The sequence below is a fragment of the Nicotiana tabacum genome, chromosome 18, assembly GCF_000715075.1.
Source record: "Nicotiana tabacum cultivar K326 chromosome 18, ASM71507v2, whole genome shotgun sequence".
Lineage (NCBI taxonomy): Eukaryota > Viridiplantae > Streptophyta > Magnoliopsida > Solanales > Solanaceae > Nicotiana > Nicotiana tabacum.
This window is the reverse complement of record NC_134097.1, coordinates 76,643,931-76,669,741: the sequence shown is the minus strand read 5'-3', so window position 1 is coordinate 76,669,741 and position 25,811 is coordinate 76,643,931. Positions and strand designations below refer to the sequence as shown.

At 39.2% G+C, this 25,811-nt stretch overlaps 2 protein-coding genes across 2 annotated transcripts; one reads left to right on the top strand and one right to left on the bottom strand.

Moving 5' to 3' along the window:
- Positions 1 to 19,065: 19,065 nt before the first annotated feature.
- Positions 19,066 to 19,665, top strand: LOC142172548 (uncharacterized). The gene has a single exon (XM_075236194.1). The coding sequence runs from the start codon at positions 19,066 to 19,068 to the stop codon at positions 19,663 to 19,665; it is 600 nt and encodes a 199-aa protein (XP_075092295.1).
- Positions 19,666 to 23,501: 3,836 nt separating this feature from the next.
- LOC142172547 (uncharacterized) lies at positions 23,502 to 23,816 on the bottom strand. The gene has a single exon (XM_075236193.1). The coding sequence runs from the start codon at positions 23,814 to 23,816 to the stop codon at positions 23,502 to 23,504; it is 315 nt and encodes a 104-aa protein (XP_075092294.1).
- Positions 23,817 to 25,811: the final 1,995 nt, after the last annotated feature.

Here is a 25,811-nt window from a genome sequence, read left to right as displayed (position 1 = left end):
TGATGCCTTTAGACTATGACGCCTTTGGATAGGTTGGCGATATTTCAGCCCATGATATGCAATAGTCATGATGTTATCAAGACAATGATTAGTCTTGTGAAATGGAGGGCAGGGCATAGCTTGATTAAAACAAATAGATAGTAAGATAAAGCAATATCTGTGGAAAAAGGGACAGTGCTTAGTCCCATGCAAATGTAGAGGCAAGGATTAGCCTCATGTAGGTATAGAGTCAATGATTAGCCTCATGTAGTTATGGAGACAAAGATTAGCCTCATGCAAATAGGGAGTCAAGGATTAGACCCATGCAAATAGGGGGAGGCAGGGATTAGCCTCATGGAGTCAAGGATTAGACTTATACAGATATGGAGGTAGGGACTAGAAGCAGAGAGCAAATAGTAAGTAGAAGTAGCATATGTCTTAGCTAGACATGTATATTTGGTGTCTGATGGCCTGATTGAAAGTAATCATGCTACGTGCATATATTTGTGGATGTTATTATTACATCAGAGGTGCCTGCATTCAAAGAAAAATTGTAAGGTCTATGAGGGGGAGGTAGGTTCATGCTTCTATCCTCTGGCCTTGCTTTGCTTCGTTCTGAAAGCCTTTCGAGTTCCCCTGGGCGACGCCTGACTATTATAGAAGTAGAGTTTTTGAAAATATGCAGTATTTGAAAAATAGAGTTGTTTTAGAAATGTATTGATATATCAAGTAATTTTGATAAACTAGTGACGGTGACACATCTCAAGACGTTATAGCTCTCTTATGAAATTTTGAGGGTCCTCCTCAAAATTTTGCCCCAGTTTGGTAGATGATCTTTGACTGTTTGCAGATGACGGGCCCAGCTGAACCTTCTTCGGAATTTTGAGAATCCTTCTCAAAATTCTGCCCCAGTTCTTGACTGATTACTGACTTCCTAGCATGCGATGAAGTGTCCTCAAAATTCTGCCCCAGTTTCTGAGCTTGGAGGAAAATGAAAATTTTATTATGATATGATCGAACACATAAGGCTGCCTACATATCCCTTCTTAAATAGGAATCAATTCAAGCGTAGTTCAATTACATCAAGTGAGGAAATGTAAGACATCTAAGCATAGTATCTCTTGACTGCGTCAACATTGATTGGTTTTGGCCAGATTTCTCCATCCATTTCTGCAAGTATAAGTGCTCCTCCCGTCAGTACTCTGTGAACCATGTATGAACCTTGCCAGTTGGGAGAGAATTTCCCTTTGGCTTCATCTTGATATGGGAAGATTTTCTTCAATACCACCTGCCCTGGTGCAAACTGTCTTGGTTTAACTCTTTTGTTGAAAGCTCTGGACATTCTGTTTTGATGAAGTTGGTCGTGACACACTGCGTTCATTATCTTTCCATTGATAAGGGCCAATTGTTCATAGCGACTACTTATCCACTCTGCATTGCTAATTTCAGCTTCCTGTATGATTCTAAAAGAAGGAATCTTCACCTCGGCAGGGATGACAGCCTCGGTACCATAGACCAACATGTAGGGAGTTGCCCCGGTTGATGTGCGAACCGTGGTGCGGTACCCTAACAGAGAAAATGGTAACTTCTCATGCCACTATTTGTGATTCTCTATTCTCTACCATCTTTCTTAGTATCTTCTTAATATTTTTGTTGGCGGTTTCTACGGCTCCATTCATTTGAGGTCTGTAGGCTGTGCAATTCTTGTGCTTGATTTTGAAAGTTTCACACATAGCTTTCATCAGATATTTGTTGAGATTGGCGGTGTTGTCCGTAATAATGCACTCGGGAACTCCGAATTGGCAGACAATACGATCCTTGACAAAATTTGCGATGACTTTCTTGGTTACAGCTTCGTACGATGCAGCCTCTACCTATTTTGTGAAGTAATCAATGGCTACCAGAATAAACATGTGTCCATTTGAGGCAGTGGGCTCGATTGGACCAATAATATCCATTACCCAGGTGGCAAATGGCCAAGGTAAGCTTGTTGCATTGAGCTCGTTTGGCAGCACTTTTATCATGTCGGCATGTATTTTACATTGAAAGCATTTGCGGACATACTGAATGCAATCTGTTTCCATGGTCATCCAAAAATAACCGGCTCTGAGTATCTTCTTTGCCAAGACGAAACCATTCATGTGTCGGCCACAGGTCCCCGCATGCACATCCTCAAGTAGCTTAGAAGCTTCCCTTGCATCAACACATCTTAGTAAACCCAAATTAGGAGTTCTCCTGTACAAGTTTCCTCCACTATGGAAGAAGTGATTTGACAATCTCCGGAGCGTGCGTTTTTAGTGTGACTTGTATGCTCCGGGTATTCTCCTTTTGATAAGTATTATTTGATGTCATGGAACCAAGGTTTTTCGTCCACTTCTTCCTCGACATGAGAACAATATGCCAGCTGATTATGGATTCTCATCGGAATGGGATCAATGTAGTTCTTATCTGGATGTTGTATCATAGATGACAAGGTGTCTAATACATCGGCAAACTTATTCTGAATTCTGGGCACATGCCGGAATTCTATCTTTGTAAACCTCTTTCTCAATTCCTGCACATGGTACAGATTTGGAAATATCTTGGAATCCTTGGTGGCCCACTCTCCCTATACCTGGTGCACAAGAAAATCTGAATCACCGATCACCAGCAACTTTGAACGTTCATGTCGACTGCCATGTTGAGCCCTAGTATGCAGGCTTCATATTCTGCCATGTTGTTGGTGCAAGAAAATTTGAGTTTAGCGGATACTGGATAATGTTGGCCCGTTTCTGATACCAAAACTGCTCCAATACCCACTCCATTGAAATTTGCGGCTCTGTCAAAGAACATCCTCCAATCATCATATGCTTCAATAATGTCTTCTCCTATAAATGATATTTATTCATTAGGAAAATACGTTTTCAAGGGTTCATATTCTCCTCCCACTGGATTTTCACCAAGGTGATCTGTCAATGCTTGTCCCTTGACCATCTTCTGAGTTACATAGATGATATTGAACTCACTTAGTAGTATCTGCCATTTGGCCAACTTTCCAGTCGGCATGGGTTTTTGGAATATGTACTTTAGGGGGTCCATCTTGGATATGAGGTATATAGTGTAGGCATAGAAGTAATGCCTCAATTTCTGGGTTGTCCAGGTCAAAGTAAAGTAAGTGCATTCAAGCAAAGAATATCGTGCTTCGTTAGGCGTAAACTTCTTACTCAAGTAATATATGGCTTGCTCATTCATTCCTATCTCGTCATGTTGTCCCAAAACACATCCGAAAGATCCATCAAATACAGATAGATAGAGTAGCAAAGGTCTTCCTGGTTCTGGCGGGACAAGAACTGGCAGAGTGGACAAGTACTCTTTGATTTTGTCGAAAGCTTTCTGACAATCCTCGGTCCAGCTTATTTCAGTATCCTTTCTTAGCATCTTGAAGATGGGTTCACATATGACTATGGATTGTGCTATGAAGCGACTGATATAGTTGAGACGCCCTAAGAAGCTCATCACATCCTTTTGCTCTTAGGTAGTGGTAACTCTAGAATAGCTTTGACTTTAGACGGATCCAATCGATCCCTCGACGACTGACGATGAATCCCAATAACTTTCCTACAGGAACCCCGAATGCACACTTTATGGGGTTTAATTTCAAATTGTACCTTCTTAGCCTATCGAAGAACTTCCTCAAGTCTGCTATGTGATTTGCGGCCCTCTTGGATTTGATAATGACATCGTCCGCATACACTTCTATTTTTTTGTGTATCATATCACGGAAAATTGTTGTCATGACTCTCATGTATGTGGCCCTAGTATTCTTCAGATCGAATGGCATCATCTTCTAACAATATACACCCCATAGTGTAATGAAAGCTGTCTTCTCTACATCTTCTTCATCAATTTTTAATCTGGTTATAACCCGCGAAGCAATCTACAAAGGATTGGAGTTCATGCTTGGCACAATTATCAATCAGGATGTGTATATTTGGCAGTGGAAAATCGTCCTTGGGACTTTCTCTGTTTAAATCCCGATAATCGACACATACCCTGACCTACCCGTCTTTCTTCGAAACTAGCACAATGTTAGCTAACCAGGTTGGGTACTCAACCACCCTGAGAACTTTGGCTTTGATCTGTTTGGTAAATTCCTCCTTGATTTTCAGGCTCATGTCTGGTTTGAACTTTCTGAGTTTCTGTTTTATTGGCGGACACATGGGATTAGTAGGCAACTTGTAAGACACTTTGGAAGTGCTCAAACCGGTCATGTCATCATATGACCATGTGAAAATGTCCTCATATTCTTTTAGTAAATGAATGTACTCTTCCTTCTCTGTTGGTGATAAGTGAATGCTGATGCGAGTCTCCTTGACGGTCTTGGCGTCTCCCAAATTTACTGCTTCGGTCTCGTCCAGTTTGGACTTAGGCTTGTTCTCAAAATTCTCGACTTCCCTGACAATTTTCTTAGGTATCTCATCTTCTTCCTCTGAATCACTATTCTCATGTTGTTTTGCCTCATTACATGTCACAGTCACTGGGTCATCAGGAGAAGTAATAATAACGTTGTGGAAAGAAAAAGTGTAAAGATAGTAGTGAATAATAAAGAGCAAATGCATTTGATTAAAACTTAAAAAATTGTCCAGACAAAGCACGGCTCGATGAATCAGGCATTTATTTTGAAACAAGTAAAACTTAAAACAAAATTTCCTAGAATGGCTTATAGAAGTAAATTCTGCCAGGGTACCCAGGGACTCGGCGGGCTCGGGATGGTGTAGCAGTCCAGTTCCTGAGAACATCTCCCTTCTTCACGGTCTAAATAGTGAGCCCTTCTTCCTTGTCCTCCTTAACTATGGCACTGCATTCCATATCCTCATCTTCTAAGAACAAATTCTTCAACCTAGCTAGTGTTTTTTCTTCTGCAGTCCCCCATATTGTATTAGCCTGGGGAAAAGCTTGTTCCAAATGTGGCACTAGTTGCTCAAGAGGGTAGTACAGTCTGCGCCATGGAGGTGACCAATCATTGTACTTTTGCCATGTATACTGGTATCCGAGCCCAAAGGTGGTACCATGATTTTTTAGCTATATTGGTTTGGTGATGCCTTGGAGGTTCTTTCCCAACCCTTTGTTGGGTTCATATCCGGACCATGCTAGTATGCTTTCTATTTTGTTACTCCACCATTTATCCTTCTCGACGGCATTGACCCGTTCGATGTAATGATAGGTTTCCCCTCCCAACTTTCTTCTATGTCCAATGGCTGGGATTGTTTCACTAGTGTAGATGGGGTTACTTCCATCTTCGTGAATGATTACCTCCTGGCAGTTCCATTCAAACTTCATGTCTTGATGTAGTGTGGAAGGCACAGCTCTAGCAGCATGGATCCAGGGTCGGCCCAATAGAAGATTATATGAGGATGGTATGTCAAGTACTTGGAATTCAACATCGAACTAAGCCGGCCCCACCTACAAACAAAGGTTGATTTCCCTGATTGTGGCCCTATAGGACCCATCGAAAGCCTTCACATTCATGCTTCCTACCCGTATCTCGTGGAGACCTTTGTCCAACCTCTTTAGAGTGTCGAATGGACAAATATTTAGGCTCGAACCCCAATCAACCAGGATCCTGTCAATGAACTTGTCTTCAAATTGCGTTGTGATATCAATGCTCGATTGTGATTCAAACCCTCTGGCAGTAGCTCATCTTCGTAGAAGATAATCTTATGGCTCTCCAGCACTTGCCCAACCATGTTGGCCATTTCTCCACCAGTGATGTTATTGGGTACATAAGCCTCTCTCAGTACTTTCATCAAAGCATTCTTGTGTGCCTCTGAATTTTGCAATAGTGACAGGATAGATATCTACGCAGGGACTTTGCTCAGATGGTCAGCAACAGAGTATTCTTTTGCCTGCACTTTCCTTCACATATCGTCTGGCCCGGTCTCAATGATAGGCTGCCTAGTAGTGGCTTCCTTACTTGAACCTCCCAGGTGTTCAGGTGTATAGACTCTTCCAATTCTAGTCATCCCTTGTGCAGCGTCAGCTTCCTCTACCTTGGCTTTCCCTTTCCGCCGAGCCTCAGCAACATAATCCCAAAGTATTGCTTTTGAGTTAAATGGGGGTGTGGTTGATACTATCACAGTAAAAGCTGTGACCACTTCTACTTCAAATGGGGCAGAGGTGGCTACGGGCGGAGCCATTTTCACCTCGAATGGAACTGATGCAGTTACCTCAACATCAATTGGTGCCTGAGTCTGAACCACAATAGGAGTAAGTGTGACTACAACCTTAAAGTCATCTCCTTCTCGAATAAGCCTGATCGATCCCTCGGGGTCCCATTCTTCATTTGTCTCTATCACATGTACACCTTCACCTCTGTGATCAGGGAGGGGATTGTTGCGAATATTAGGTGAGGCTTCTTTTGCTTGTATGACCTTGTTGTCAATCAGCGTCTGGATCTTTTCCTTCAACGTTCGGCACTCAGCAGTGGTGTGTCTTTTCATACCGGAATGGTACGCACAGGTTTTGTTCGAATTGACCCATTGGGATTGATTTTCTAATGCCACAGCGGGAACAGGAGTGATGTAACCTTTGGCTTTTAACCTTTCATACAGTTGGCCGATGGGCTTAGCAATGGCGGTGTATTGTCTGGGTGGCTTGCGGTCGAAGTTGGGTCTTGGTCTTAGATAGTTTTGGCGAGCTAGTGGTGATTGGAAGTGGGATGGTTAGGAGTTATAGGTGTTATGGACAGTGGCTGGTTGGGAATATATGGGAGAAGAAGGCTGATATGTAGGTGGTGATGCTTGGTATGTGGGTGGAGGTATTTGATATGTGGGTGGAGGTGTCTGATAGATAAGTGGATATTTTGGGCCCTGGGCCACCATTACTGCCCCAACATCTCTCTTCTTCGATATGCTACCTGATTGTAGTGCCTTATTCGTGGCTTACAGTGCCTCGAAGTTCGTTACCATCTCGCTCTTGTTTCCTTCTTTGATTCTTTATCCGAGTTTGATGATGTCAGAGAACTTATAATTTTTGATAACCATCAACCTCTCATGATATTGTGGATCATGTGCCCTGACGAAGAATTAATTCATCTGTTCTTCGTCCAAAAAGGGCTTGACCTTGGCCTCTTCCGACCTCCAATGAGTAGCATACTCACAGAAGATCTCAATAGGTTTCTTCTTAAGATTCTAAATATAGAAATAATATAGTGCATTTTATGTGTTCAACCTGAATCGGTCCATGAAATCTGATGCCATGCTTACCCAATTGGACCATTTCTTGGGATTTTGGTTGATATACCAAGCCAAAGCGTCCCTAGTAAGGCTCCTCATAAAGAGTTTCATCCGGATATTTAATCTTTCCTGACCTTGACAAGCTTGTCACAATAGGTCCTTAGATGAACCTTGGGATCACCTGTACGATCGAACATTTCGAACTTGGGAGGTTAATACCCCTCTGGCAGTTCGACATCCGGCTGTATGCACAGATCTTCATAGTTCAAACCTTTTATCCCTCTGTCGCCTTCAACACCTTGAACTTGGCTTGTTAACTTCTTGAGTTCTTCGACCATGCTTTTATTGAGCAAGTCCTTCTCGGAGGATTCCGGTGTATAGGAGATTGGTTGGGTAGAATGAGGTATAGTTTCCACATATATAGGGTTGCTTTGATGGGTGCCAGGAACTTGGGTGTAGTGACGGTCATTGGTGGAGTTTTGTGGATCGGAAATGGGTTGTGGTGTGTTTTGGGGAGTGTGGTAAGTGGTGGTTGGTGGGTACTGAATTGGTTGATGATGATGTTGTGGTAGAGTTGGTATTGGCAGCAGATTGATATTTTGGGGTGGAGTTGCGTATTGATTTGGTGCGGTAGGATTTTGTGGTTGTTGGTTTTGTGTGTTCTGAGGAGGTGCTGGGTTCTTTGTGTTTTGTTGGTGGATGTCAGGGATATTCAGGGTAAGTGACAGGTTTCCCAAGTTGCGAACCTGCTCAAGTACTGTGGCCATCCGAGGTTTATGCGTTTTCAATATTTTCCTTTCGGATTCCACTTAGGTCATCCATTTTTGTCTTTCCTTTACCTTTTGTGTTACTTGGAGGGGGGGAGGTGAAGGGCCTCTGGATCTGGTATGACACACCGATGAGGCCAGTATGAGTGAACCAACCTAAGGGGACGGGAATAACAATAAAAATTAGAAAAAACAAAAAGGTAACAAGTCAGTGAGGATCCTGAAATGTTTGCAATATTTAAACACATATTGCGGAAATGTAAATTTACGTCTTAATTTGGGAGCCTCGTTGTACCTAGGGTAGGCCTAGCGACAAATAAACTTGGAGAACTTTTAATGCCAGTAAATGCTTCATTTCATAATATAAAAATAGACGAATCCCAAAACGACGCTAAGATAATAATAAAATAAGTCACGACTGGCACTTGGCTTTATTACATTTTAGGAAAAGCAAGTAAATCTAGCCTATTTGGTCCCAGAAGGACCTTCCCCAGATTCGATCTTCCGAACTCCATCATATAGATCCCCCAGCTTGACAGTCTTAGCAGCAAGTAGGCTCTGGCCAGATGTCCTCCTTTAGTTCCTTCAGCGTTCTGGCAATTTCCAATCCTTTTTATGACTTTGCCTTCAAGCTCCACTATTCCTCTCTCCAGATATTCCAGTTTCCTATTGGAAGTGATTGCCATCTGTTTCCACTCCTCGATCAACCTCACATTCCTTTCATGTATTTCCCGGTGCTTATTCTCAGAGTCGTAGACCCTCTTGTGCAGCCTGTTATATTTGACTTGAGCTTCAGCTTCCTTATCTATGATTTTGTTCCCTCGACCGGTCCCTGGTGTCACCATTCCTTTCAAATTGTCCTCCAACCATGCAGGGGATAGAGGCTCGCACCCCGCATGATATCTGTCTGGCTCAATTGTGCTTTTTTCCACAATGATTTTGCAGTGCCACATGTGCTGAGCTTGGCACTTGTAAGGTATGTCATTGTCTTGGAAATATTCCCTGAAATGACCCATCTTGACGACCCTCGGTACAACTTGTTTTCTGCCTGCTTGCCTCATAACTCGTATAGGGACATATGGATATATCCCTCTCAACCCGATCAGCACCAAGTGCGGAGCATCCCTGGACCTGATAATAAACTCGTCTGTTGGGAACCATTTAAATATCTACTGCACCTGTTCCTCGGTCAGATTGTCGAAGAACTCTACCCATTTTCTGGCGCTTTTTGGCTGAGCAAATCTGTCTGGAATGTAAGTCATCTGCTTAGGGTGATGGAAGGCAATATGGTCGTTCCAAGCCCTTAGCAAAAAGTCTTGACGATAGCGACCCTTTTGGAAATGCTCCAGCAACCATAACTGCAACAACAAATTACAACCCTCGAAATGCTTGACCCCTCTTTGACAATGCTCCAGAGCCCTGTAGATGTCGGCTATGATCATGGGGACTATGGTATATGTCTGTCAATTAATCCCTTCCATCAGAGTCTTGGCGACCATGGCCAGCCTAGTGTGGATTCTTCTCTTTTTTCATTGGGAACACTATCAGGCCTAGAAAACACACAATGGATACAAATACTCTGCGGTGGATGTGACCCAGAGAAGTGAGAGAGATCTCATCATGGTAGGTGCGGAAAGACTTGCTATGGCCATACCTCTCGTACATGTATTCGAAAGGTATGTAGGATTCTTTCAAGCACACTAGGTCGACATTCTTCTTCAGCCCCATCATCTTCAAAAATCCCCTGCCCGTACGGTTTTCTGGTACCAATAGCTTGGGACTATCCCAAGTCAATCCCGCAAGCCCTCCAATTTCCTGTTGAAGCGGTGTTATTTCTATGTCACTGAAATGAAACACAGCTCTTTCACTATCCCAGAATAGAGTGACAATTTCGATCAACTTGTTGTTTGGCTTAATATCTAGCAAGGAAGGCAGGTTACCCAGGTACTTTTTTACATGTTTCTTGTCACATGAGGAAAGGTCCTCCCATCAATCTAGCAGCAATGGTGGGATGTTGCTAGCCATACCGAATCTGGGGACCTCGTGCCTCATTTCTGCAAAATAAAAGGGTTAGACCTTACCCCCGCCGGACTCGACTATTTATACATTTATGATCAACATATCGGCATTTAGTTCTCCAAATTAATGCACAGAACATGGTTGTGTTCATTGGGATTATGGAAAACCCGATGGACTTTGGATAAGGCTTATCTTAAAGGATCATTATGTGGACAATATAATTGATCTGACTAGGTTTAACCATGATGCATGCACAATTTTAACCAGAGTAAGGTTTCTATAGGGTTTTAGACAGGTTCCCTCACGTGGACAACTCAAGGGGGAAGGCACGGAACCGTCGACTGCATCGCTGATCAACTAGTTTTACCGGAAATAAGCCTTTCCGAATTTAAGGGTAGTAAATAGGAATAGCGCAACCAATCATTAAAGCGTTGCTATAAGATTTGATACGCACGAGTGGAATATGATACGGAGCATGATTTATGCAGCAATTAATAACATGTAGTCAAGTATTTTCACGTAGGAAAAAGTAAATACAGTATTTAAATAATTGAAAGACGGTTACAGGAAAAGAAAAGAAAGAGATAAGTCAATTTCAGGGATAAAGAACCATAAATGCTTAAAAAGATAGATAGTTAAATTCACATAAGGGAGAAGGGTTTGGGATAGAGCATTCTTGGACTAATTTGTAAAAAGATCATTTCGTTATGGTAAGAGCCTAAAGGTAACCCCAGCAGAGTCACCATACTGTCGCATCCCCTTTTTTCCCTCCGCGGAGAGAGAGAAGTTCGGGTTTCGACATTCTTGGGGTGTAATAACTCATTTCCTTTTGGGAATTGGGTATTTGAAGAGTCGCCACCTAACAGATTATGGTGCGTTAGGGCACCTAGAGTGATTAACTCTTGGATTGGTTTGCATTACCAGAGATTAGGGTAAGGGCTCGAAATGACCTCGAGGGGAAGGTGTTAGGCACCTCTCTCGGTCCAAAACTGTGGGTCCCGGCCGAACTTATATTTACGAATTAGTCCAAATAAATATTTGAAACAAATAATTACAAATAAGGCATGTTTGTATAACTCAAATAATAAGACAAAGGTTTTAGACAAGTTGTATAAAACAAAGTGTTAAACAAAAGGAATTTTGGAAAAGGGGAGGAGTCCTAAGTTGCTTAGCCTATAGGATCACCCCACACAATATCCGGTAAACACTCTTCAATAAGGGGTTACACGTGACATTAGCGCGTAGTCATCATATCCCATATCTACCCTTCCCATCCCCTTAGTGGTCATTAAAACAAGTGTTGGTCAGTGATCTCTATTGCGTGTTGTTACCCATCCCTTCATAATGGTCCCGGAGGAATCTTAGGACCTCTAACTATAGGTAGTTCTAGACAGACCCCCTAAGGTTTAAAGGTGAAAATACTAATGCGGCGGGTAAGAACAATTAGGACTTTAGCACATAAGATAAAAGGGAGAAATTAGAGGCTCAAGTTTACCTCCTCAAACAATACGCATAAACAGCACGACTCAAGCACAAATAAGGGTCTTTTGTTAAACAGTATCTTAAGGCATGATGTCTAAGTGAATATCAAGACACAGAAGATAGGCAGTTTATTCTATAAACTTAGAAGTAATGGCCCTATCAGTTGCCTACTGATTTTTTTAAAGCTTGTTTACAAATATCAGAACGACATTAAGTCATAGAAACATTTTTAGAGTTGCAAGATTTGAAAACGCCCTATAGTCTTCCCTATACGCAGAATACTGGTGACTATATTTTATATAGTAAAACAAGGCAGGTTTTTAAAACAGACTCTTGAATCCTTATAGGCATGCTGTCTAATGACAAATTAAGGCAATTTTGAAAGATCTTGTTTCAAGGAAAATAAACCATTAAACAAGCTGGTTTAGAAGTGAACTAATCGTTGATTTATTGATTTATTTAAACTAAACTGGTTTAAATCTATTGGCGGAATTTCTGGTGTTGTTCCCTATAGGCATGATATCTAGTTGTTTAACACTGATTTTTTAGAAACTGGCAAGCATGATGAAAAACACATGTAAACACTTGTTATAATAGAAGTTGAACTGGTTTATATCCTATAGGCATGGTATATACTTGTGAAATTGATTTTAAGACCTACAAATATGATTTCAATTATTGGAACCACCTGAGACCTATAGGCATGATTTCAAACATAATGAGGCAAACATAGCAAAACATAAAGTCCTATAGGCATGGTTTCTACCCGTATTATCCCACAAACATGTAACTACTTGCCCTTTTTCACAAGTTACCTCAATATTCGTTTACACATTATTACAGACCATATGAATGAATTACATAAGTATATAAGAAAAATAAGAAGCTATTCTATATGGAGCCTACAGATAGGCCCAGATTTCCAAAGCCTCCAACAGCCTCAAATGCCCAAATTCCATAGACAGTCATAGTCTAGGTGCATCAAAGTTCCCTAAGGATCTTAAGGATCCCGGGCAGTGCTTACACCTAGATTTGGTAACCAAATTTAATAAGTGTAGTGTGGAAGGGCCAGTCTCAGTAAGCCAGAGTTCAGAGGGTTCTCAAGAGGATCCCAAGGCAGTAGACATGCTGGAGGGGGCAGAACCTAGTGGCTTAGGAGTAGAGTGAGAGTGCTTGACACAATTTGAAAAGTTTTAGTGGGAAAACAGTATTAAAAGAGATTTGCTGGAAATAGTTTGTGGAGTAAAAGAGGGAGTCATGCAGTAAAACAACTTTGTAAAGAGAGAGTTACATGATTAGATAATGGTAAATCAAACATGGAGTCCAAAACCACATCAGCAATACTCACAGAACCAAAGCAGAAGGAACAAACCTACACACAGGGGTGATAGGGATTGGGGATACATAAAACACATGATTGTAAACACATAATAGGCAAAGGTCTTAGGAATTGGTACAGACATGCTCAGACACAACTGATCAGACATAGTCACAGAACCAGCAATGCTTAAGGGGGTTTAGTATAGGATCCACATGATTTTAGGTCAATCCAAGAACCATACAAGTTTAGGAGTGCAGACTACTTCACAAGGAGACTCATACCAGAAACCAGATAGAGAAAAATCACATGGAGACAGACTACATAGAGGGGGGTAACATGTTTATACTGATCCTAAGGAAGGAGAGTACATAACATGCTAATCATGCAATCATATCAACTGCAAGTTTCACAAAAAACCATAAGTAAAAGAAAACTAGAAACAGGATGAACTGAAGCAATAAAAGAACCATATTATTTTTGGAACTTGTATTGAAATTAGAACATACCAGTAAAGAAGACAGTAAGCAAAAGTGAAGGAGCAGGAGAGCACAATAGTTAGTTTTGTTTTGCAGTCGGCTAACTCAGAATAATAGCAAGTAGCACAAAAGAGATAGCAGAAAGTTTAAGTGTGAGAGAGAGCTTTTGAACCAAAGTGTTCGTTTGTTTGTGTTAATGAGAGAGTATGTATATATAGTAGTTCGAAAATTAGGTAAAATAAGGCAAGAATCATAGTAGCATAGTAATTATGGAACTCAGAACCAATTAGAGCAAAATTAGGACAAGTACTCCCTTAAATTAAGGGAATCAATTCAAACGGTAAGAGCAAGTAACAGATAAGGAAAGAAGTTAGTGTATGACTAATAAGGAAAGAATCAAATTCAGTAAGTATAGGGTAAACAATTAGGGCTAAGTTCAGAAAACTCTAATTAAGGAAATAGTCAGTAAGAATAAAGTACCACAGCAGACAAGGTAGGCGAATCAATTAATTTGAATAGAAGAGGTAGAAATTGATGGTTTAAAGGAAGGTCTTTCAATCAAACCATAAAATAGGGAATCCAGAATCAATCAAAGAGGAAGTCACGATTCAGTAGTCAGCATATAAATAGAGTAAGATAAGAATAACCAGACATAGCAAACATGGAGGTTAAACAGTATCGATAGAAAGAGGCAAGTCTGAACAGTCAAGATGAACCTAAGCACATAGAGGTGATATAAGTTAGGCCAACAACTCAGCAAGAACATATTCGAATCAAGATAGTCACAGAAACTCAAACAAGAAATGAGCAGTCAAGCTAATACACAGAACCAAACGAAGAAATCTAGAAAATTAGGGCTTTCAACATAGGCGAGTTGAAAAGGTAGTAAAATCATAGAATCAGTTGAAATATGCATGAGATAGAAGTATAAAACATAAAGAATCAGTTTAAACGAAGTTTTAGAAGATGTTCCGAAAACCCTAATTTTAGAAGAAAACGAAAACACTTGAAATCACAGGGTTCCTGTGAAGAGTTCCAAGGATATTGTAAAGCATCAAAGAAAACAACTCAAATCGTGTTAAAATTGTACAGATCTAAGAGACATGGAGTAGCCAAGAACATACAAGTGACGAACCCTAGGTGCAAGTTGGCGTGGCCTTGGCCTTTGAAGACCTTAGAGAAGGAAAGCATGGCGTTAGAGGATCCACTGGAGGCTTAGGAGTTGATGGGAGATCACCGGAGAAGACCGGAGAAGAGAGGTCGGCGGTTGAAAGGGCTAGGGTTAGGTTGAGTTGCTGAGAGAGGAGAGGAGATGAGAGAATACAGAGGTAGCGGATTTGGGAGAATGAGATAGGGTTGGGGGTCGTTTGGAATAAAAAGAAAGGGGTTAATATGGGTCGTTGATCTCTTAGATCAATGGCCATGATTCAATTGATTCTGGGTCGGGTAGGCGGGTTTAGGGTTTGTGTCGGATAGTTTTAATACGAAATTGGGTTGGGGTTGGGTTTAACTTAAGGCTAAAATTGAAATGTAATCTGGCTATATTTTAAATAGCCAATTTTCCCTATATAATTTATAACAAATAATGAACAATTTTGTAAAATAATTTTGCGTACTAAAATGATTTAAAATAGATATTTAACAATTTAAAAATATAGAAGATCAATTTTATGCATATAAATGTAATTATACATTAATAAGGCTAATATTACAATTATATGCAATTTAGATTTAAAAATACAAAATACAATTATAAAAATGCACTAAAAATATTTTAACAATATTTTGGCATAAATTTAGAATTTAAATGACTAAATCATCCCATCAATAATTTGAGGGATAATTATTGGGGATTTTATGAGTAAAAGGGGAGGAAATAAATCAATTAATAATCTTTAAAATTATAGAAAAATTATAAAAACCTTATGCATGCTTATATACCCTTGGTCCTTACCCTGTATGTGTATAGCGGTATACAATGCTTTAATTTAGACCTTTTTGGGTCTTTGGCTATATTTGTTGTTTAATTATTTAGTACATGGATTTTTATAGGGGTGGTAATTTGAGCCCAAATTCATTTGACCCATCCAGTTCGTTCAAGGTTGGGTTGGTCATCGACCCGTCCATTTGTTGAACTCAACCTATCTTGACCCATGTCACGGCCCTGATTTCTCACCCTCGGGAGTCGTGATCGCTTACTCGTGAAAGTTAGGCAAGCCAACCATTACAGTTCTACACATTAACATTCAACCTCAAACAGTGATAAACATTAATTATAGCTAAACAAATGAAAAACGCAAAAGTGTAAAATAAATCCAAGTACTTCATTACATGTCTACCCATGAATTTGGTGTCACAATATCACGAACATCTATGATTTTACTACAACCACTGGTCTGGAAAGAAAGATACAACTGTTTACCGAATGAAAGAGACAGCAAAAAAACTAAAGCAGGGAAGGGGGACTCTAGGGTCTGCGAACGCCAGCAGATCTACCTTGGTTTCCCTGTACTGAAGGCAGCTACCTCAGTTACTCACCGTATCCGGTACCCAAATCTGCACAAAAGAGTACAGAGTGTAATATCAGTACAACCGACCCCATGTACTGAGTAAGTGTCGAGCCTAACCTCGGCGAAATAGTGACGAGGCTAGGATACGACAATCATATATACTTGTGCAGTTAAATCATGTACAAACAGAAACATAGTAACAGAATTCAACAGAATAAAGTGGGAAGGGGACATGCCGCGGAGGAACAACAGATTCTAACCATAAGCCAGTAAAGAAGCATTAATAAGGAGCATAATGAACATCATATCTAAACCAGCAAAAGTAATGAAACGATAACACGTGCACGGCATCACCCTTCGTACTTTTACTCTCGTCCTCACCATATGAAATAATATAAATGGCACGGCATCACCATTCATGCATTACCTCACATAATCATGGCACGACATCACCCTTCGTGCATTATTTTTCACATATTGGCACGGCATCAACCTTCGTGCATTAACTCACGAATCATGGCACGGCATCACCCTTCGTGCGTTATCACTCATAATATCGTGAAAGGCATCACCCTTTGTGCTTTACGCTCTTCCTCACCCAAATAATAGAAATGATTTGTCCCGGCAAGGGAAACAACAATATCAACAAACATCTTGGCAAGTGATTCAGCTATAACCAATCTCGTTCAACAATTTCTGTACAAAATGAAGCTTCAATTTGAGTCAATACTCAATAATAATCAAATTACCAAGAAACTTTCATAAGCTTCGTTCAACTTCGTTCAATGTTACTAATCATCAATTGATCATGATTGGTACATAATAGATTCACAAAATCATGATATCATACTCACGGGCATGCTTGACACTAACGTATGCGTTCTCATCACCACACATATATGTCGTACTCGATACCCAAACATAGCAAATAGACCACAACTCATATTCCCTCAAGCTAAGGTTAGGCCAAACACTTACCTCGAATCCACGGATAAGATTAAGCTTCAACTACTGCTTTACCTCTCGGTTCCACTTCCAATTCGTTTGTGTCTAGTCACAATTTACTTAATAACGTTAATAATTACTAAATAAATCAATTTCAATGCATGAAAATAGATTTCCCATTGTTTTCCCCCAAAAAGTCAAAAGTCGACCCCGGGCTCGCTTGGTCCAAACCCAAAATTCGGACCAAAATCCAATTACCCATACAACCCCCGAGCCCGGATATATAATTGGTTTTGTAATCCGGCCTCAATTTTAGGTCTAAATCCCCAAATTTCGATATTCCTAAGTTCTACCAAAATTTCCAATTCCACAATGAAAACCCTAGATTCTAGGATGAAATCTTGTAAAAAGAAGTTAAAGAGTGAAAGAAATGAGTTTAAAATCACTTACTTGTGTTTTGGGGAAGAAAGAGTGCTTGAAAAATCACCTCTTATGTTTTAGGGTTTTAAAAAAATAAAAAATGGCTGAAAAGTCTCGTTTATATATACCCCTCTCAGATCCTCCCCGTTGACCGCAGAAAAAGGACCGCGGACCGTGAAATATCGAGCGCGGCTGCGGAAGTTTGGCCATGCCCACCTCTGACCGCGAAAATTCCACTGCGGCAGTGAAGACCTCAGCGCGGTCGCGAAAAGTCATCGCAGACCGTGAACCCCAGTTCAGAGACCTGCAACTTTACTGAACCTGCAACAACTATTTGTCTAAGTCTAAATTCACTCTGTGGCCTATCCAAAACTCACCAGAGCTCTCAGGGCTCCAAACTAATCATGCACGCAAGTCTAAAAACATCATATGGACTTGCTTGTGCGATAAAATCATTAAAATAACATCAACAACTATGAATTAAACCTCAAATTCATGAAATTATCCAGGAATATTGAAATTTCCATTTTCTCAACAATAGGTCCGTTTTATACCAAACCACTTTCAATTCTTACCAAATTTCACATACTCAATTTAATCATTATTTTAAACTTGTACCGGGCTCTGAGACCAAGATACGGGCCCGATACCATCAAGAAAATGCATCAATTCACTTCTAAAAACCTTTATATTTTCCAGCAAATAATTTTCTTTAAAAAAATTCTTTTCTCGGGCTTGGGACCTCGAAATTCGATCCCAAACATACCGCCAAGTCTCATATTTTACTACGGACCCTACGGGACCATCAAATTACGGGTCCGGGTCCGTTTTCCAAAAATGTTGACCAAAGTCAACTTTAACCCATTTTAAAGTCCAATTTCATTATTTTTCTTAAATTTCACATTAAAGCTTTCCGGAAACGCGCCCAGACTGTACACGCAATACGAGGTGAGACAAAAAGAGGTTTTCAAGGCCTCGGAAAGGAGTTTTGACTTCTAAAACAAGAGATGACCTCTAGGGTCATCACAACCCAACCAATTTAACCCCATCTAAAGTTCTGCTGGTTTTTAGTCCAAATTGAATAAGAAGAATTAATCCAAATAGCCACTCACCCAACCGATTAAACTAAAAATAGCCGGTGGAAGTATAACATATGCATAATTTATGTATTATATGTGCATAATTATGTATAATCAATCTATAAACTATATATACGGCTAGCAAAAGTAAACAATGAATATGATTGGCTATTTGTATAAAAATCCCATTGAATAATGAGTAACTTTGCTAATATATCTTTAAAATAACTTCTTTTTTTATATGTTTTATATGACCATAACAAAAGATAAAAAATCTTTTGATAATTAACCAATTTATAAAAAAAAATACATATTATTAAAGTTCGGTAAAAGTTGGGCGGGATGGGCTAGTCAGGTCGTTACAGCACTTCCTAGGAAGCATGTCAATTGTGGACCAGCCTCAACAAATCCCTCCGTTGTGGCGTTATAGGTTTGAGTAGCTTAACCTTTTTAAGATAATACCAAATGTGTTTTGAAGTGGTAAATTGCAAAAACTGAATATGTAAAACTAACTGTGGTTATGCTATTTGACCATACGTTTTTTACATCAAACGCCCAGAGCCAACTCATGTGCTCTAGCCTCTACATATTTAGGTACTCCTATGTTTTATTTCATAAGTACGACATTACTTCCTTTGCAAGAATTTGGAAGTCAAATAAAATCCTCAAAGAAGCTTCTGAGGAATTGTTTATGAATTGCCTATTCTCGTTTGGATCAAATATTCAAAATTGACTATGTACTTAAATAAGCTATAATTCTTCCTTTTTTTACTTTGAACTAAAAGTCGACCAAGACAACATTCATCCCTTTTCCAAACAATCCTGAATTCGTATATCCCAATTTTCTTTCAACATGTTCAAACGGTTAATCTGTGGAAATTTCCATCATCATCTCAAAGACAATGATATTGATGAAACTAATTTGTTGAGTCCTTGCTCAACTACCAAAAAAACCAAGAGGAAGTTCTTTTCAAGAACCAAAAAAAAGATAAACCCATATGCAAACAGGGGCCTTGATAAGTTTTCTGCACTTTTGGCTGATCTGGAGGAAAAGAAACAAAAGATTTACACCCAAATGGGCTTGGACGATGATATCTCTTTGGTTCGTTTTGTTTTTTCTAATTCGAATGAATGCAAGACCATTGTCATTGTCAAGCAAAAACAAACCCCAAATGATACTCAAAAGACACACAACAATTCAAAGGAAATTATCACTCGTGACGCCTCCATCTCAGCAAATGAAGATCAAGAACCTAAAGCAGAATCCAAGAGAACGTTGCCTCAATATAATTACTTGCTAATGACAACGATATTGATATTGATTTTGTTAGCTATTTATGGAAGGTCTTTTGCAATATTTTGTACTTCAATTGGGTGGTACTTAGTTCCCTCCTTTAGAGGGATCTCAAGGTCAAACCACAACTTTAAGACCAAAAAGGAAGGAGGAATATGAACGCGAAAACTTTTACAAGTGAAGGATCAGTTTTAATTACCAGTGGATAAGTTAAGATCATTGTAAGTTATCTTTCTTGTACATTCTTTTGTTCCTCTTCTGAATTTTGACTTTTTTTTTTCTAAACTAAAGATTGTAAATTCTTTTATTAATATGTACATGTTGTTGTTACTCTATGACTTGTTCTTTTCTTCTATGTAAATCTTGACTAGTTTAATGACTAAGTTATGCTGGCTGTATAATATATTGTAGTATGACTTCTTGTGTTCGACAGACTTGAAATGTACTACTATTGTTTTTTTATTATAAACATTAAAAAGAATCCAAATTTAGGATTCATGTCCACGGGTAAAATTCACTAATGATCATATAACTATTACTTTTTGTTCACAACAAATTTTTTTAGTGCGAAAAATAAACTGAAATAAAATTATATGAAGAAAAGAGATTTTATTGATAAAATATTTGTGAGTACAATTCTATGTATTCCTTGATTCTCCTCTCTAAAAATTTTGGTGATTCGAGGGCTTGAAAAGCGTCTTTCTCGAATGTAGGATGATGCAGACATTCTTGTGATGTATTTAATCGCCAAGAACGTCGAGCGACACTTTGTTGTTACGGGTTGATCTTCGGGAAGAACTCTATTGATCACTCCTTTGTTGAAGAACTATGCACTTGATGATTGATTTTTTTTTTTTTGGATGCCTTCACCAATTGTTGAATGCTCTGCTCCAACTCTGAATCTCCCCAGAGTTATGTGACCCCTCTATTTATAGTTGTAGAGGATGGACGGTCCACTTACATAGGAACTGTCTTGCTCGATTCTGATTGGCTCATGTGAGTCATCAAACTAGACTCATAAGCTATGTGATAAGCTTGCTTGTGATTGGCTAAGACATATCATTTTAGCCACTTGGAGACCTATTTTTGGTTCTTGCTTTATTGACATGGATTACCACATCATTTAACACGTGGCGTCATTTTGTTGGCTTGCAGTTTCACTAGATATGTCATGTCACTTGACGCATGGCATGAGTCTGGGCCTTGAGATGAAATGAACCTTGGACTTGAAAATAATAAAATGGACTAATTTAATTTGTAAAGTTCAAATTAATTTTTTAACCCAATTGAATTTAATCCAAATTTTGTATGGATTAGACCGAATAATTTTTATATGTCTACAGATATTCCTACTTCAAGATTTGTCGAGTTGTAGACTTGAAGAACCATAAAGACAAGACTTAAAGTACCTATATATGTCATCGTTTTAGGTGAAGACAATTGTTCGATATCATTCTCACCTTAAACAAATTGCCGAATTTGTATTCACGTCCAACTCCTCCCTTCTTTGGTAGAATAAGTACTTAATTTAATTAAATGATCCTTAATTAAATAATGTACTCGTTGGGAGAGGATTAGTATGTTCAAACAATTAGTATGCTCGGATGAATCCAATTACATTCCATGTGTACAAGAAATTAATTTGTATGATCAATCCAAGTACATTCACTTAGCTAAAGGTTCCAATGCCGCATAGGAGTCTTTGTAGGGAACTTGATCACTTCTCTTGGATTGGCGTGAGAAGGTAAGGAACTTGACTTCTCACCTGCATTTGGCCAACCTAAGCTGGAAACAACTCTTCAAGTATTTTTTAAAAATACTAAATTGTTGGACTCTTTCCTTGTATTACTTAACTACTTGGTTTGATCCTTTTTATGTGAAAAATGATTCCTTTGGAATTTTCAGTCTCGATCAATTTCTTATTTCCCGACTTTACAACAACAAATTTTTCGTTTTCTTTGGCTTATTCACACACTTCTCAAAAGTTACCTTCTAATAAATATTTACCATTTAAAACTTTTAAGTCAAACAAGGATTTCCTATTTTACTTTAAGAAGAATTCTTTTTCGATAAGAAATGTTCCACCATATCTGTAAAGAAAACTTTGGAACTCACAATATTTGTAAATACCATGGCAAAGTCCTTTCTGAATATTTGCCATAATATATTTAAGTTGCTACAGACATGTGACGTACTTGATTTCAAAATATATGCACTCTAGATAAAGAAAATTATATCTTGGGCTAGGAACATCGAAATCACAAGTCGTTTGCGCCATTGGAAAGAAACTCAGAGATAAGAAAATTCTCAAAATGCGACCTAGCTGCAGTAAACTTTTTGATTCGTGTTGTCCCCGTAAAAAAAATCATATCTTGAGCTAGGAGCCTCCAAATCGTAAACGGTTTGTGTTGTTGGAAATTAGACATCAAATATAAAATATTTGGAGCAGAACATCTTCCAGATGGACTGCAGCAGTTTTCCAAAATTGATCTCGATGTCCCTCGCTCCTTAGCTCTATGCTCTCTGAGTTGTCCTACAAATGTCGTTTTGTTTCCTCTTGAAATTGACATTACAGTCTTGCATGTAATAACTTTAGCTATCATGCTTCAAAAATCTTATCTCTTTATTTATTTATTTTGCAGGCTCGCAAAGAAGTTCAAAGGGGTCCAGATATCAGTCTGAGATGTCATTCAGGATGCGGAGTCACCCCTTCACCAACTGTTTTACTTGATTTGTTGATAGTATTGAAGTTCATCAATGGCGGCTCTCATATTGATTGAAGATTTTTCAAGAGAGACAACTTCTCATGTATGGGACCTTCAACAAACACTTGCACAAGAGAAGCAAACTATCATGCTCAAGGCCTAACAATAAGATATGTAGTCAAGAGATCATCACAACTACAAAATGTGATACTCGTACATTGAGGATAGTGTAATAAAACATGTAGGCATCATATGGACTTGGAAGAAGAATTCAAGACGAGCCGACTACAAAGCCTTGTTTATGATCATTTTCATGACTTAGGATTTTGCATAGGAAAACTTCTAATTCCTTTCGTCTCTACACTTTTAGATATATTAATTTTGTAATATTAAAGCAATAAAATATCTTTTATACTTCAAAGCTAGTTGTCTTATTTTCCTCATTTATATATGCCTCCATATTTGGATGAGTTGGTGTGATGATCCCATAAGCCAAACTTTTTCTTTTTAAACCCATACGACTGAACTTAGAATGAAAGTCTAAGCTATTTACGTACCTCGGTGAAGAGGATCAAGTCATAACGTAGTTCAGAGGTATGAGTCTCTTTTTTTTGGATTTTTTTGTCGCTTTTGCATAGGCCGCCTCTTTTGAGGTTTTCAACCTAGCAGACTTTTTTTTGGCCGTACATAGTTTAGACTCATGCGGGCCAGGAGTGTAGCAACGTAAAGTTTAGGCTCATGCATCAAGGAGCATCATGACTTCCAATTTAGGCTCGTATGTCGAGGAGCATAGATGACTTTCTTGGGAAGTACTGCTTTAGAAATGTATCGTTGATTGGACCAACCCTAAGACTGTCCTTATCAACGATTTTGTATGTGCCATTTGAATAGGCTTCCTTCACAATATATGGCCCATCCCATTTTGAGGTAAATTTGTCGCCTATGCATTTGTTGAGGATTATGGATCTTCGAATAGCTACGACTAAGTCTCCCACTTGGAATGATTGTGGTTGCACTTTCTTGTTGAAGGCTCTAGTAGTCGAGCTTGATAGCACTCCAATTTTTGTTGCGCTTCCAATCTTTTCTCATCCAACGCTTCTAACTCTGCTAGCGAAGTTGAGCATTCTCTTCGGACGTGAGTCCTTTTTGGATTGCGATCCAAAATGATAGAATTTTTTGCTATAGTGGAAGGACTACTTCTACGCCAGACACCAAAGAGTAAGGAGTTGCTTGTTTAGCAGATCTGAAGGTTGTCCAGTATGCCCACAAAGCTTCACCAATTTTCTCATGCTAGTCTCTCTTGTTCTTTGCAACAACTTTCTTCAAAATGTTACCAATCGTCTTGTTAAAAGCTTCAGCAAGGCTATTGGTGGGTGCATTATACATTGAAGACTTATGTTGCATGAAATCGAATTTATCGCATAGACTCCTTACGAGCTTGTTGTCAAATGGTGTTCCATTATCAATGATTATGTATCTTGGTATATCGTACCTAAAAATTATGTTTGACTTGATAAAATCGGCAACAATTTCCTTTTTTACTTCCTTGAGTGGAACAGCTTCGGCCCATCTATAGAAGTAGTCTGTGGCAGCCAATATGTACATCTATCTGTTTGATGACTTTGGAAGCGGTCCAACAACGTCAAGTCTCTAAGCATCAAAAGACCATGAAGCTACAGTCAGATGGAGAGGCGCTAGAGGTTGGTGGATATAGTTGGCGTGGAATTGACACACTTGACATCTTTTCGGCCAGTAGTAGCCCATCCTCTTGATGCAAAAATGGAGCTTATGACCAGATTTGTATGCTCCACATGAGCCAGAACGTGCTTCCTCCATCGCTTGATGGGCTTCTTCTTTGTCAAGACATCGCAAGAATAGTCCTTCAAAAGAGCGTCGAAATAATGTCTCCTTATAGAAGATGAATCATGGTTCCCTTCGATTAATGTATGTTCTTTGTCACGGATCCTCAGTTAACTTTTCATGTTTAAGGTACTCTATCAATGGTTGCCTTCAATCTTCTTCTTCAATCACCCGAACAGATGTATGATGACTTTTATTGATTTGAAGATTAAGAAGTCTAGAAATGATCCATCGCTGACACACATGTACCTTTGTTGACTCATTCTCTCTAAGTTACATCATCGTGGCCAAGTTAGCCAAAGCATCAGCCATGCAATTTGTTTTTCTTGGGACGTGGTTTAAGAACACTTGGTCGAATCTTTTAGGTCAACAAGAAACATATTGGTGGTATGGAAAAAGATCTTCCTTTTTTACATTGTAAATCCCCAAAAGTTGGTTGATGATCAGCTTTGAGTTGTCGTATATCTCCAACTGTAGAATTTGCATGTCAAATGCCATTTCAAGACCGATGGTCAAAGCTTGGTACTCTGCAGCATTGTTAGAGCATTTTTCACCTAAAACAAAGGAGAATGGTGGTTAATGCTGGTTTTAACATTGCTTGGTACTCTTTGGCTAATGTTGATTTTAACATTGCCTTTATTTATGGAAAATTTTGTTTGAATGACTAGTCCGAGGACTGGTTCGGGGTATTATCAACCCTTAAATATTTATCGATAGATACAATAATTTTCAAGCCAATTTTTAAATCAACTCGTTGTGGGCTTGGGGTATTGTGAACCTCGAATCTGAATCGAAATGAAAGCGGAATCTCGAACTATAAGTTTTAGGCCCTTAAGCCTTTTGAGGTTGGCCCTTAGGCTCTTACATATCGGCCCTTAGGTTTTTATATATCGTCCCTTAGGCTCTTACATATTGTCCCTAGGCTTTTATATATTGGCCCTTAGGCTCTTACATATTGGCACTTAGGCTCTGTAAATTGGGCTGTTTTGACCTCTAAAATGGCTATATAGTTTTTCCCACATTTCAGCTAAAAGACTTGGTAAAATTAAGTTATTCCTTAGCATGTGTTTTTGTACCCGTTGGGTTTTTCGAAGGCTCGACATATCAGAACCTTATTAATCATTTTGTTTGCATGGACATTCCCGAATGCCTCTTAAGGGTTTTCCGAAGGCTGATGTTATCAAAGCCTTTTGGATTGTTCGAGGGCTGATTTATCGAAGCCCTTAGATTTCACGGGGGCCGAATATATTGAGGCCCCTTATATTTTGCTTTTGCCGAGGGTAGCCTAATTTTACCAGTTTTTACAAAGTGATTGAAGGCCTTTAACTTATAGCGGAAGTCGGACATCTCCGAGCCGCATTATCTGACCGTAGCCTTTATATGACCATAGTCTTAACTATGGCCATAGCCTTCGGGTCTGTCGCACTGGTTTTCTGATAACTTTCCGAACTTGTTCGAAAAGTTAGTCCCCGAGTGAGTTGGCCTTGGCCTTCGTTTCGAGGGGGTTCCTCAATGATGTCTTATGTTGACTGTCAATGACAGTCCCCGAGTATTTCAGGGTGCTTTTTCTCTTGAGCCGCTTACCGTAGGATTGTAACTATAGAGCTCATGTAAGATACAAAGTATTTTGATATAACCAAAATGCTTTTTCCAATAGTTAATACATGTGTACATGTTTTGCCATCGGGGCTCAATTATTCTATATAGACACGGTTTGTTTGACCGTTTGGCCTATTACAA